Here is a 14,292-nt window from a genome sequence, read left to right as displayed (position 1 = left end):
ACCATGCCTGGGGCCAGGTCCTGCCTCTCTGAACCAAACTGCTAGAGACTCACATGCAGCATCATGCTCCTTCTTACCAATCAAAAGCAACTCTGCCATTAAACACTAGGTTTAAGAAATAAATGAAACAAAATAAAATTGAAACAAGCTGCAACTTCTGCACCCAAGGAGTAGAGCAGTTTGTTTTCAGCGCTCAGTGCTGAGCCCAGACCCACCTTGCTGCAGAAAACACAGCTCTGCTCTTGCCATCCCTCTGGGGCTTTGCACCGCAAACCCAATGATGGTGTTGAGTGTGGAGCTGCATTTCAAGGGAGCACCACTGGTGGGGCAGAGGGGTTTCTGCAGGAGCTACAAATCTTGCTCTTCCCAAAGCAGGCCTCCTCAAAAGCAAAATCCCAGGAGGTGAGATGGTGAAGTCCCAGGGGCAGCCCCAGGACACTCAAAGGCACCTTGTCCCCATGTCTACCGAGGCTGCAGACCCAGACAGGCACTTGCAGAGGAGGTTTTTGCGCTACTTCTCCATGTTCCCAGCTCAAATGGGAGCTCTAGGGCATGAGGAAGAATGCCAGTATTTCCACCATGCTGTGTCCTACCTGCCTGCTTGGAGAACTCCCGAGATACTGAAGAGGCCAAAGTCTGTGATCACCACCTTCCCGTTGTCATAGAAAACGTTTTTTGACTTGAGGTCCTTGTGAAGGATCCCCTTGGCGTGCAGGTAGCCCATTCCCTAGGATGGAAGAGAGAGAAAAATGCCTCAAAACTGAAAAAGCAACACAAACAGATGGGATAACACCCAAGCAGGGGCAGCCCCACCATTGCCAAGACGGGGAGAGCCCAGCCATGACCATCCCTGTACCATCACAGTACATCCATGCCACTGAGCTCCAGCTGGGCCACAGCTGGAGGCTGCACATCCCCCAATGTTCCTACAGACAGGGCAGGTGGCCGGGGGGTGTCCTTGGCTTGGGACAGGCAATGGGTGGTGCTCACGGAGGGCGAGGGGGTCATGGTGTGGGCATCTCTGCCACGATAGCTCCCACTCATCTTCCTGATTAATTGGTTATGCAAGGAAAATTAGCGGCAAACCAAACTGGCAGTCACTCTCCTGAAATCCTCTGCGGAGAAATTGATGATGATGATGATGTTTTCGCCTTTGTTCACTTTGGGGCTGGGAGCAGAGGGGTAATAAGTCAAAGCTCTCCATCACACACCCTGGCTGAGCCATTAGTGCCTCCTATGTGCACACCGACACCATTAGCCTGGGAACCAGCGCCTCGCAGGAGTCCTGCCTTAATTCTTTTCCCCTAAGTAAAGCTACTTGGTGGTTAATTAAAATTATTGCTAATGATGCAAAAAAAGGCCATGGGTGGGAAATCCAAACTCCTCTGCACCAGGCTTGTTTAGCATCGGCAAATCAAACAGGCTGTTGACAGCTCCATGCAGCGGACATTCAGCTCAACGGGATAACGGGAGTGGGGAGGGCGATAAAAGCCATTTATCCCAACTTCAGCAGGGCTTTCGATGCTGTCCCACTTCTCATTCTCATAAGCAGACTAAGGGAAACTTGCTCAAGAGGAAGCTACTGAAGGAAAAAAGCCAAATGGGCCAGCAAACTGTTGCTTAAGAGCAAATATCAGTTGTCTATCGCTGGCATGGGGGGATTTACTAACTGGATTTCCACAGGGGTCCATCCTAGGTCTGATCTTTTCACGTCCCGTCATTAACCACGCAGGCAGTGGAACATGAATATATTTGTAATTTGCAGCCAACGTGGAGATGGGAGTCACAATCCAAAATCAGAAACGATTGGGAAAAATTGGGAAAGCAACCTGAAAAAAAACCCAAATCCTCAAATGCAAATGCGCAGGATATGGGGGGAAAAAGGTCTCACCAGTGGCAGAGACTTGCAGGGCTCTGCTCCAGCAGCCGGAAAGCCTGGGGGCAGCCAGGGACAACGTGCTGCTGGGGACAGCAAACACCCCAACCCAGCAAGATACAGTGGTTCACCCGCACCCCTCAGCGGTCAAATCCTGAAGAGCCTCTGCTAAGAGAAGCTGGAGGAAGGAAAGTACTTGGGGCTGCGGCTGGTCCTAAGATGCCACAGCTGCAGCTGCATGCCAGGACCATTCCAGTCACTGGGATTAATTAGGGGTCTCTGGATCCCAGCACATGAAATAATAATGAGGTTTAAAAATCTGCTTTAAAATGTCACTGTCACCTTCATAAAGTGCCAGGGTTATGCAAGAAACAGCATTTCAATGCTGCGAGCCTGTTCCTCCTGCAAGGTGCAGTGCAGGGCCCTGAGCATCCATGGGACAGGATGAGACCCGGTGCCATGGGGATGCTTTGCAGCCCCCTCCCATCGGCCAGGGCTGACAGGAGCTCAGAGCAGGCAGCAGGGCCTTTGCACCCTTTGCACACAGCATGGATGGGAATGCATCTCCCATGCAATCCTCACACGCAGCCAAGCCTTTGCTGGAGGTATTTCTCAAGGAATTCTCAGCAAACCCAAATCCCTCATCTCACTCCATAGGGTATCACGCAGATCCCACTGCAAATTCCAGCTCTGCCACCTTCACCCCCGGGATGATCTGTGAGAAAACACTCTTGGTCCAGTAACGCCTTAATTTGCTCGGCTGCCCGGCGTGTGCGAAAAGCCAGCTCCCTCTGCCGGCTTCGCTTCTTAAATAAATTAAATTTCGCCTCCGAGGATCACGGCATAACGAGAGCCCTTGCATCCGCTAATCCAATAATCTTAACGGCTCTCCTATCGCATAAGGGGACTCAAAGGATAAAGTCAAACAACTGCCGCGACCGGGTAGCTGAGCCAAAGCCCCTGCTGTGGTCCCGTCTCCAGCTCCTCCGGGCAATGCAGCCCCCAGCCCAACCAAAGCAAGATGTCGGGGTTTTCCTTCGCTTCTCCACACCAGCCACCTCCAAGTCCACCAAAACGTCCTTCATGTCTGCTGATGGTTGACATGGAGGGGTGGGAAGGCAGAGAAACTGCTTCTCCTGGTGCACAGCAGTGATGGGCCATGTGTCTGGGGCACAGCAGCTGCGACAGGGTATGATGGAACCTCTCCAGCAAGCCGGAGCTGCTGTTTTAAAACCCCTTGGGTGCACAGGGAGAGCCTGGGCTCAGCACCCATGCTGCACAGCTTTGTCTTTGCACCTCTGTGAACTCCTACAGGGACCTGGGCCAGCCCCAAAGTCCCTCTGCCCTTTGGTGGGCTGCAGCAGGAGCACCCAGCCCCGTGCTCGCCGGGAGGAGAGGAGATGCAGGGGGGCTGCAGCGAGCTCTGCGTGCAGTCCTGCTGATTTGCTTCAGCATCTCATGGGTGACATTCTTCACCGTGTTGCTTTCATCTCACAGACCCAGCCACGCTTCCCCAGTGCCGGCAATGCCTCGCAACACCACACTTTGAAGTTTCCAACTTCTCCCTATATGCACGTGCAGGGGACAGGGGTCTCTCAGCCCAGTCCTCCAAACCCCAACCCATAGGCAGCGATGCAACCCGCCTGGAGAAAGGGGCTGAACCCAGCCATTACCTCCTGCTGTGAACATCTGGGACACGAGAACCCTGAGCATAACTGCAGTGGCAGTCAGGGGAAAACATATGAGGCAACCCAGTGCGATGCCTCAGAGTTTGCTCAGTGGGAAAAATCCATCTTTAAAAGTGGAAAATACAGACTGAAACTAGAAATCAGCAGAGAAGCCCTCAGCACGGATTCAGGCCATAGTTTGCTGCTCCAAGACGCCCCTTGCAACACTGGCTCAGCAAAGAGGGTAAGCCTGTGCTCAACTGTCAGCTCCTGCCCAGAGCCCAGAGGCTTCAGGGGAATTTAAGGAATTTACTTTAAAACAGCATGCACTTTGCTAAATCTGGGTGTAAGTAAATGCAAACCAGACAATCTAATAAGAGACAGCATAAGTGCAGGCAGGGGAATGGCACCGCTCAGGGTATATTGCAGAACACGTTCTTATTTATAACATGGATTTGAATATTTAAGGGGGTTTAAGATCTGCCAAAAAAACTACTGGCTTTTTTTCCCCTTCCAATAGAAATATGTTCAACATAAGCTCAGCCCCAGATGATTTGCTATGGCTGTTTACCAGAGGTGCTAGCTGACCTCGAGCAGACACAGGGCCACTGTCGCAGCTCCCATGGTAGGACACGTGCCAAATCTTTTTGGTATCATTTAGTGTTAAATATGTTTGGAATCACAGTACAACCCTACTCTAGCAGACGGCTCAGCACCACTTAGGAAAACAAGCCGTTGCAGACACTCGATGGGAAGCTTTGATGGCTCAGGACCCAACTTCCCAGCCACTTGACCCTGCCACGTGAGGATCCTCCTCAGCATCTATTCATACGGTCGCATCTGAAGTGTCGAAGATGCACTTTGAGTCATCTCTGTGAAAGGAAAAGGTTTTTTAGCTCTGAAAACTGCACGTGTGCTCTGCCTTGTGGCGTGCACAGCCTCCTGCCACAAGCACCACGGCACTGACTCCTCCATGCACCCTGGCTGCAGGGATGCTTGCACTAGAGATGTGAAAACCTCAAATCAACAGCAGATTGTTTTTTTCTTTTTTTCCAAGTGAAGAGGAATACCCAGCCAGCAATTCACTCATGGCAGCAAAGCTGGACTTAAACATCTGCACTTCAAAGGGGGAAGAGGAGCTGTGGCCAGGACGAGCTCCAAGTTCATCACTGCACAGGGAGCCTCTGGGAAGCCTTGGTGGCACCCCAGTTCAGCTCAAAGTGGGTGAGGGAGGTTTAAGAGACCTGGATTTTAAAGTCAAGAGGTGCTATCCTGCCCAGCCTCCTTGGCTTCTTCCCTCCCGCTCCCTGGAGCAGCCTGGCTGAGCTCTGGGCTGGATGTGGACCCCACTGGTGACAAGCTGCCCCCACACCACACCGTACCTTCACAATTTCTTGTGCTATCTGCCTTGTCTTGTTGACATCCAGGACGATTTTGGCATCTCTCACCACTGAGTAGAGAGTCCGTCCTTTACACAGGCTGAAAGAACAGGAAAAGGGAGAAGATGAAAACATGGATTATAAACCCCAGCCAAGAAACATCCCCAAATTATAAAGGCAGCGGCTGTGGCAGGGAACTATAAATAACTGCAAGAGCTTTGGCTACATCTCAAGGCAGGCTGAAGATTCAGCAGGGAAACTGGGGGCTCTCCCCAGTTCGGCACTGGGGTGGAGCTCGCGCTGCTCCCAGTAACCTGGGCTAGTTCCCGGCTCTTCCCACATCCCAGCCATGAGCAAAACACCTGGCCCTCTTGCTTCAGACTTTTTGTGCAAAACTGGCCGCGGCTCCCCGCCTCTTCCCTTGAAGGATACAATACTCACAGATGTAATATGAGTCAAAAGAGGAAAGACAGGGAGAAAAAAAGAACAAAAAACAACAAAACCCCAATGCACTGTACAATGTCCTCCAATTTTCCTTCTCGTACCAATTACAGTAAAATCTATTTACAGAGCCTTAATTACCAAAGGCAGCTGGAAGGGGGGGGGGAGGGTCTAAACCAATTAAAAATATATTGACATTTGAATATCATAATGGAGTACGTGGGTGGATGCTGCCTCGACTCCCGCCCACAGAAAAGGGCTTTTTTGCTTTTCTGTATCCGCCCACGCTCATTACAGGCAACTTTAGAAAGATGAGACTGGATACCTGTGCCTGGGAAATAAAGCACCCGACACACATCTCGTTAAAGAGGTTTCGGTGACTGCAGACATTAATTTGATCCTGTTCTAGTTAACAAATAAAAAGTTACAGGTTTTAATTCCCCTGCTCTCCCTCCGCTGCATCCTCATTCGGCTCCATCCACTGCTTTCCCCCTTGCCCATCTCCAGCCCTGGGGATGCCAGCACAGATGGCTCTGCATTTGTTCCCTGGGAGGTCAGGAGGTTTGCCCCATTTGGATGCAAACAACCAGCCCAAGCTGTGCCTCATTCTGAAGGGCTGAGGAGCATCACATTGAGCCACCCTGGGTTTGCCCGGGTACCACGTTGTTCAGATGGGGAGAGGGGATGGTTTGGACCCCTGGTATGGACAAGGGGAGGAGGCACACCAAGGGCAGCGATGTTCAGCACAGCCCTACAGAGCGGTGAGCAGCCTCACCCCACAGCAACTTCTCCTGGGTTGCAAATCTGGATAAATTGGGAATGCATCATTCTGGTAAAGCCCCACTTTTATTTTTTATCCGGAGGCTAGCTCACGGCAGTACGATGAGGCAAAACCCCCCGGAGACTTCGCCATGTTTTCCCTGGGGACATTGAAAATGGCACCAGCAACCTCCCCGAACCACAGCGCTGCTGCCATCCCCCCCTCACTGCCGCATGGCCAAAGCCATCACTGGGATGCAGATAACGTTCCCACGAGCAGTTAGTCCCCAAGAGCAGAGATGTTAGAGGCTTGCCTCCAGCAAGCTGGGGAAAGCTGGATGGTGTTCATTGGGATTAAACCTTGCTTGCTTCTTCAGAAGCTCAGGGGTACAAAGGACTCTCCTGCTCCTAAACCAAAAGCTCCACATCCCTCCATGGGCAGAGCGCACCATTTTCAGGTCAAGCAGCAAAGCTGGAACAGGACCAGTCCCATATCTCACAGGTTTTGGAAAGACAACAGCACCCTTCAAAGTACTTTGTCAGGGGTTGTGATGGAAATAACCTGGCTGAATGCAAGGGAGCTGTGGTAGGGATTTTAGGGCATCTTTGTACCCATGCAGCTGCCTCCTCAGTAATGGTTTTCCTTGCTCAGGTGTCTCAGCACATCCCTGAGCACATCAGCTGGACTGCAAACCCCAGGCACCCGCAATTACAAATGAGAACTTCTTCTCACTAAACCAGCCGCTTCCTATCTTCTGCAACAGTTTGGCTGCAGTCAAATATGAATTTGACTGAAGATTAAGATCCAAGCACTCAAAATCCTACTTGGAAATAAGCGATAAAGAAAACCTTTGGGTTTCTGCAACTGGAATTAAAGTGTGCAAAATAAGGACAGACATGAATTCTCTTTCCACCACCTTTACGGTATGAAGTTTTCTTGCACTAATTTGCTAACTAAACCTGTAAAGCTTTAAGCTCTACAATGCAACAGGCTTTCCACCACCTCCCATGCCTGACCTGCCTGCACAGGGAGGAGTTCCTCCATCCCTCCCCGTTCCCCAGAAAATGCTTGTTCTCCCCCTGAGAAAACCATTACACAAAGACACTTGTGGTCTGCACTAGTCAGGAATCAAGACTGCAAATGCAATGAATAGATTAGTGCTGGAACAGGGTTTGATTTCAGCCCTAAAGTGAGTTAAGATCAGCTGTTTTCCTGGAAAAAAAGGTTGTTTAGAGAAAAATCCTCAAATTTCTGCCTATCTGAACTGCTGAGATAACCCCAGGAGCAGAGCGCGCAGCCCTTTTCTGATGAGATTCCCATCTCTCCACTTCATTTACAGAGGGACCACATTAAAAGAGGCAATGAATGCACCCAGCGCAAGCATTGGCACAAGGAGAGCAGCCACCGCTCGGCCCTGCGGTGGTGACTCCAGCACATGGCAAGGTCCCGTGGGCATGGGACATGCCACCACCGCTCCTCAGACCCTGGGAGAGCTGGCAAGGCAGCCCAGGTGCCTCTCTCCTCCCCTCAATGAATAACTCCTCTGAATTAATTCAACAAGCGACCGTTGCACTGGCATTTGTTAGAGTTTTCTTGCTGGATAAGGAGCTGCCAATGCAGAGATAAAGCCTGGTTGATACCTATTATGCAGCACCTGAGCCTATTCAGCCACCACCTGCAGAACCTTTTCATGGCAGAGCTCAACAATTTCACTTCTTCTCGTTCCTCATCTGCCGTCAATCGTTCCCCATTCGGGCAGGAGCGGCAGGCACAAAGCACGGCTCCCAGGGCACGCACATCATCTTCTGCCTTTCCACTTCAAGAGGCCTCCGCTGAACCACAGCATTGAGGTACCCATCCAGCTTCGAGCGAGCGATGCTGCAGATCACAAGGCCAGAGACCGCCTACGCTTGACACCAGAAACAAAGGCAGACAATTTGCATCTTCAGATGCATCCCAGCTTATTCACCACTGGAGTACACATTCATAAATAAATACTTGTCTTCTCCCCCTAAACCTCTCCATCCCACCTGTCGGCAGAGCAGGCAGGTTGGTGACACGTGGCCCGGTACCGTGCGGTGACCAAACCCCATCCAGAGCCAAGGGACAGCCTGGTCGGGCAGCTCGGGGAGATGCAAAGCTCCTTCCCAGGGTCCCTAGCATCCCGGAGCGCACCTCAACCCACGGCGCAACCTCACAGCCTTCCCCAGCACTAGGACGGTCCCAGCCCCAGCCCGCTGCAGATGCAACTCTCTATTCAAAATGAGGTTTTGAAGTGTTCAGCCAAGCAAGCCAAATCCCAAATTGCTTTATAAACACTCTGCATTTCACCAAAGTGGGCTGAAGACATCAGCAATGGGAGCAAAGCCAAAGCAACTTGCAGAGGAACAATTTGGAAGGGATGAGTGAGGAAGAGCTGGAGCACTGCCTCTTGATATTTTTGCCATTTGATGTGAAAACAGCCTCATCCATCCCCCACCCACTGGGGTTTTTCCATCCCCCACCCGCTGGGGTTTTTCCACCCCCATAATATTGATGGCCATCACCTCTATAGGGTTGAAGACCTCCGTCTGGCTCCCGCTCAGGAGCAGGAATAAATCCAGTGCTGACGGTACGGCGGTTGTACGCAGGTCGCGACGCCGTTACCAGTGTTTTGTGCTTTTCTTCCCTCTGCCCAACCATCCACATAAATGCCCATTAAATTAAATAGGATCATTTGAACACCCCAAAGTGATAAATGCCAGACCCAGGAAGCTCATTACTTGCTAGTATATTGATTTATGGGGAACCAGCTCAGATACCATGGTGATAGTCGACACTATACACCCAGGGGAGACACAGAAGGAGAGAGAATGGGAATTAATAAGTACTTTAATATAAAAATACCTCAGCTAGCAGGTTACATCTGTGCTTGAGGAAAAACAGAGCAAAGGAGGAGCTGCTCAGATGTTTCCACACTCCCCATCAGTTTACTGGTTTTTAGTATTTCACAGAAAAAGAAATCTTTGGGGAATATTAAGAAAGATACAGCCACAGCAACCAGAGCTGCTGAGCTGGGACCTATTTGATTTCATTTGAGTAAGACTAGCTGCAGCAGAGAAGAGAGGGATGAGTACTGCATGTGCCTGCACGTGCCTGAGTTATTCGGGAAGTTTTCAAGCTGTTTCCATATATTGGCTTGTTTTTCTCTGTTACTGACGTCTGGCAATTGTGCGCTTGAAACTAGACAGCCACAAATGCGTTTCACAAAATGGAAAATGAAACAAGGCTGAAGAGCAGCAAAGGGAGAGATTTGGGTTAATTTTTATCCCTAGGCTTTGTTTTCCTCAAAATCAATAAGAAATATCGCAGCCTTGATGCACGCTTTCCCCACTACGCCAGCAAGAGTGAAGCAGAGCTGTGGCATCATCCAGCTTGAGTTCCCCAAGCCCTCTGCATCTAAATGCCACCCCAAGGACTGTGGGGACAGCCAGCCAAGACAAGCGGGGGTCACACCGACAAGAGCTGCAATGAGTTTGTTAGGTCTCAGCCTAAGGAGAAGGCTGGCATGTGTTGAACCCCACACCTATATATATATATATATATCTATATAAGAGGAAGACGGAAGGCTTGGCTGGTTCATGGGCCAGCTATGGAGCAACCCCAGGTCCCTCCAACCACGCAGAGGGATGCTCAGAACTGGTTTCACTGGGATTCACCACTGCCAAAACTTCCAGGTAAAGCGAAGCAGCTCTTCTCTGAGCCACATGCACCCAGCACACAGAGATTTAGTTGGAAGCATTTCAGCCCAGAACTACAACTTTCATTTCCCTCCTCTTTCCCTTCCCCTCTGCTCCCATCGCTTTCAACAAAAGCAAGATGTGGTTTCCTTCCTCCCCGGGCCCCAAGAAACACCACCCATCCTTGTTGGACCATGACCAGGAAGGAAAGCAGCAGCCGAAAGCTTCACGGCAGTGCAGTGCCATGAAATAAAGGCTGGACCAGAAGGCTGCAGACCTGGTGCTGAGCATCAGCATCCATCAGAGTCCTGCCAAGTGCATCGCTCAGGGGTGCAAATACTTATCCCATCAAACTGCACCTCCAAGTTGAACCTCACACGAGTCTCCCAAAGCAACCCCAGCAGGGAATTCATTACCTGCCACAAGCAATGGTTTTGGCCACAGCAAAGCCCAGGTTGCCAGCCGGGAACCTGCAGCGACCCAGCTCCCACTTTGCCTGGAGGAGCCTCTGCAGAGCAAAATGAGATGGGGAAATCGAAAAGCCCTGAAGAGACGATGGTCCCCTCATCCCGCGCTCTCTATCTCCGCCTGATGGAAGCACCGTCCTTTGATGGATATTACTTAGGCAGCAAAATTTTCCTCCCAGCAGCTGGCATGCGAGATAACTACAGCCAGCGCAGCCAAACCACAAGGGCTGGAGTAGGAGGAGGGAGATCAGCCTCCCCGAAAAGTAGCTCCAACTCCATCGTCGCTTCGGAAAAAAACAAGTTATTTAGAAAAAGCAAACTCCATGCATTTTTATTTGGAGGAGATAGTGTCAGAGGAGACGAGCTATTCTACAGCTGCAGGGAAAAGAGCTAAGAGAGAGGTGAATGCAAAGCAGCCACAGGCCCCAGGGGCTTATCTAAAGCCCTGGCTGCAAACAAGTCATCCGAAAATACTTGATGCTTCGGGTGGCACTTGCTGCCTTTTGAAAGGGTGCGCTGGTAATCAGCTCGGAAAGGGCTGGCTGGGTACACGGGGATGTGCAAAGGTGCTTTGACCTATCCTTGCCTTGGAAGGAGCCTAATATATTCTCTGTGCCATGACCCTCCTGCTATTTTGTACTTCAGGAAGAAAAAGAAATTTAAAAAAAAAATCCTGCTTTTGAAGAGAGGGAAGAAGCAAGTCTTTCGATCGAGACTGCTGTCTCACTAGAACTCCATTCCACTTTGGAATAGCAATAATAATTATTAGTATGATTAATAAAAAATTAATAATGCTGTCATAGGAGGGATCTGTTTCCCTGGACAGCCTCCTCTTTGGCTAGGCAGGAGGATGCCAGCATGGAGGTGCCCCAGCAAACAGCCCTGCTCAGCCCCAAAGTGGATCCTTGGCACTGAGGACACTCAAAAAAAAAAAAAAAAAAAGAATCATGCTGAGATGTCATCAATAGCAAAGGGAAGAGCTGGCATGAACAGAAAGACTTGGTGGGACCGTCTCCCAGCAGGGCACTTAATGACAGGCTTTCCCTTAAACACTCACTTAAATCCCGTCCTTTCTAGTAAAGTGCCTTAGCGCCGAGTCCCGCTGCGTTAAGTACTTTCCCCAAGAAGTCACGGCCAAAATAGAAATATTTCCATGGCATTTTGAAACACTTTTCAAATACAAAGGAGAACTTTCCCCTCAAGCATCCCCCAGCCAGCGGAACACGTTAAGGCGGCGCTGACGAACAGCCGCTGGCGGGGATTTGATGCTACAATGGGCGAGACAAGCTCAGCCAGCACCAAAGCAGCCAGCTCTGATTTCGACATCAAACACCCTCACGGAGGATCAGGCTGCTGCCTTTCCCTATCCCTGCCATCCTCTTTGCTCAAGATATTTTGTTCTCCTCCCCAGCCCATCCCACTTCACAAGGTGCCAAAAGCAATGCTGTCTCCAGGCGGAAGATATATGCTCATTTAATGTATATATTAATACACATATTGACTTTCCTGTTGTCAGTCGTTATCAAGATTTATCCAGCCTGATGGCCTGTTATTGATTGCGAAGGAGTGTATTCCCACAGGTCAATCAATTCTGAACCAGCCTGTGGCATGAAGTCAATACCTACTTATTATATGATCTACAAGCTCCATTATTTAACTGCTAGGGAAGGGGGAACGCAGCAGAAAGTAAAAGGGAAAACAACTAAGAGGCAGGGCAGGAGGTGATGCTCTGGCTCCCGAAGCAGGTGCTCATACATGGGTTAGAGGAGGCAGGACCTGATGGCTTCTGCTCCCAAAATACACCCACGAGAGAAGGGCCAGACCTGAAAGGCAGCTTGGAAACACGCAGCTCCAGGATGTGTGGCTCCAGCCTGGCGTGGAGGAAAACAATGTGGCAGCTCCGTGCCTCAGTTTCCCTCCCATTGAGCAGGATTTCGAGCTCCTACTTAACTTTCCAGGCCAGGAAAGAAGGCTGATAGAATGCTTTGAGTTGAGGATCGTTGGGTTGTAGCGAGGAGAAAAAGCCAACTTGTTGTTCATTAAAGCCCAAAGAGCCACCATGGCTCCCTGGAGGGGACAGCAGGCTGCAAGCAGCACACACCAGCTGGCCCCACGGAGCACCCACAGGGGCCAAAATGAAGCAGCCCCTATCTGTTTTGTCTTAAGTGCAATGCCTTACACCCTTCCCCTTTAGTCCCATCCTTCAAATCATGTTAAATATCCATTCAACCCCTTGCTCCTTGAGCATTAAGATTTACAAGCCCCAAATCCTTCACAGCTGAGCCGGGACACTGTAAATGTCATGAGGTTTGGCACAGGGTGAGCCTCGGAAGAGCTGGGCATTTAAAGCTGAGCTTTGCCCAGAGCTCCCCTGCAGCCACAGGGAACAGGGTCCGGGGATGGGAAAGGATCCCCTGTGAGGAGCCAGGCTTGTTCCTCCTGGCAGCGGAGCCCAGCATTAGACATTGCCAAAAAAACAGCGTAGAAATAAACTATAAAATCAAAATAAACCCCAACATTTAGCCCATGCAATGCAAGAAAGTTATCCTGTACAACACAGGCGTAGCATCTCAGATATTCTTCCCATCCCTCGCTCTCACACCTTCCCTATTAATTTGTGGCAGGCAATGCATTCCCTGTTATGAAAGCCAGTTTGCTTTGCCATGGAGGAAAAAAGAGAAAACTCTCTTTTCATCTTTGGTATGTCACATAAGAAGAAGATCTGGGTTTATGTTCATGCTCGGCACTCAGCTCCCCCCCAGCTCAACACCAGCACCAGGGAAGCTTTTGGGAGATGCTCCCTCTCCGGCAGAAATACTCCAAGTTCCTCTGCTGAAAGGCACCTTCAACAAATCAATTCTCTTTATATAGTCCTGCCATGGTCAAGCTTAATTCCTAATGTTCTTCAATGTTCTCCCTGTTCTTCCCAGTGCATCACGGCAGGGACATAAATCACAGCCACGCAGCCCTGGCTAAGACTGCCAGCAGCCATTGAGTTGGCTCCCCAGTTGCACCCTGTAAATCTGGAGTCGTTCTGGCATCACACCGTGACAAGAAAGGGGCCAAAACCCAGGTAGAAGCATCTCAGGATGCAAATCCCAGGGTCTTTGCACAGGCTGCCAGTGCCACGCATAAGCTTTTAACTAAAAACCAAGTAATCTTCTTAGAAAAGCTGCACCAAATCCCCCATGAAAGTCAGCAGGAGCTCAAAGCACAGGCAAGCTCCAGCTCAAACCTCCTCTCTCCTGCCTTTCAGACCTACTAACCTTGCTCCCTTCTTGCAAACAACATTCCCATCCAACAAGAGCCATCAGTGTCCCCCCACAAAGCTGCACCAGCTGATGCCCCCACTTTCATTACAGATTCGATCAGACCCAGGGGACTTGGGAAGGATCAATACAAATGAAAATCCCCCCTCCCCCCTTTTTTCTTTTCCCAGAAGGAACACCCAGAATCCAAAAACCTGGTAGTTTCTGCAATCCATTACCTTTGTGGGTGGCTCGAGCCATTTTAATAGCATTAGAAAACTGTTAGACTTTGTCCTTTGAAGGACCTCCTGGGTGGCTGAGGCTTTACCTCCACTCCCCGTGCTGCCACCAACAGGGGCTGGGACCAGGAGCCCCAAGGAGCTGACGGGAGCTTACCCAGGCCTGGCTTTGTCTCATTCAACCCTGGCAAAACAACTTGTCATTTGCATGTATGCAGCAAACATGGTATTTTTTCAGTCCTTTCATTTCCACTGGGCCGAGGACTTTGATGCCGTTTCATGCTATCCATTATGCAGCGCTCAAAGCACCAAGGCTCACATTCGCTCTTGCTCAAGACTAATTAAGATGAATGCTAACTGTCCCCACCGCTCATTACCCAAGAGAAAATCTATTAGTGGCTCTGATGGAAGCGCTCTTTGGAGTCACCGCCTCCCATTGCCAAAAGATGCTGAATTTCTTCCTTTCCTTTCCAACCCAGACGGTCACATTAAAAGA

At 50.3% G+C, this 14,292-nt stretch overlaps 1 protein-coding gene across 2 annotated transcripts in view; it reads right to left on the bottom strand.

The window, feature by feature from the left end:
- KSR2 (kinase suppressor of ras 2) overlaps positions 1–14,292 on the bottom strand; it is an 87,409-nt gene that overhangs the window by 14,121 nt on the left and 58,996 nt on the right. For both annotated transcript variants that reach the window (XM_056326477.1, XM_056326478.1), the window contains exons 16-17: positions 4,926–5,022; positions 594–727 (exon numbers count right to left, since the gene is read on the bottom strand). In XM_056326477.1, coding sequence (XP_056182452.1) covers positions 594–727; positions 4,926–5,022 — 231 coding nt within the window. The remainder of the gene's footprint in view (positions 1–593; positions 728–4,925; positions 5,023–14,292) is intronic.

The sequence above is a fragment of the Falco biarmicus genome, chromosome 1 (assembly GCF_023638135.1).
Source record: "Falco biarmicus isolate bFalBia1 chromosome 1, bFalBia1.pri, whole genome shotgun sequence".
In the NCBI taxonomy this organism is placed as follows: Eukaryota; Metazoa; Chordata; class Aves; order Falconiformes; family Falconidae; genus Falco; species Falco biarmicus.
The sequence above is the reverse complement of the archived record's forward strand: the minus strand, read 5'-3'. Positions and strand labels throughout refer to the sequence as shown.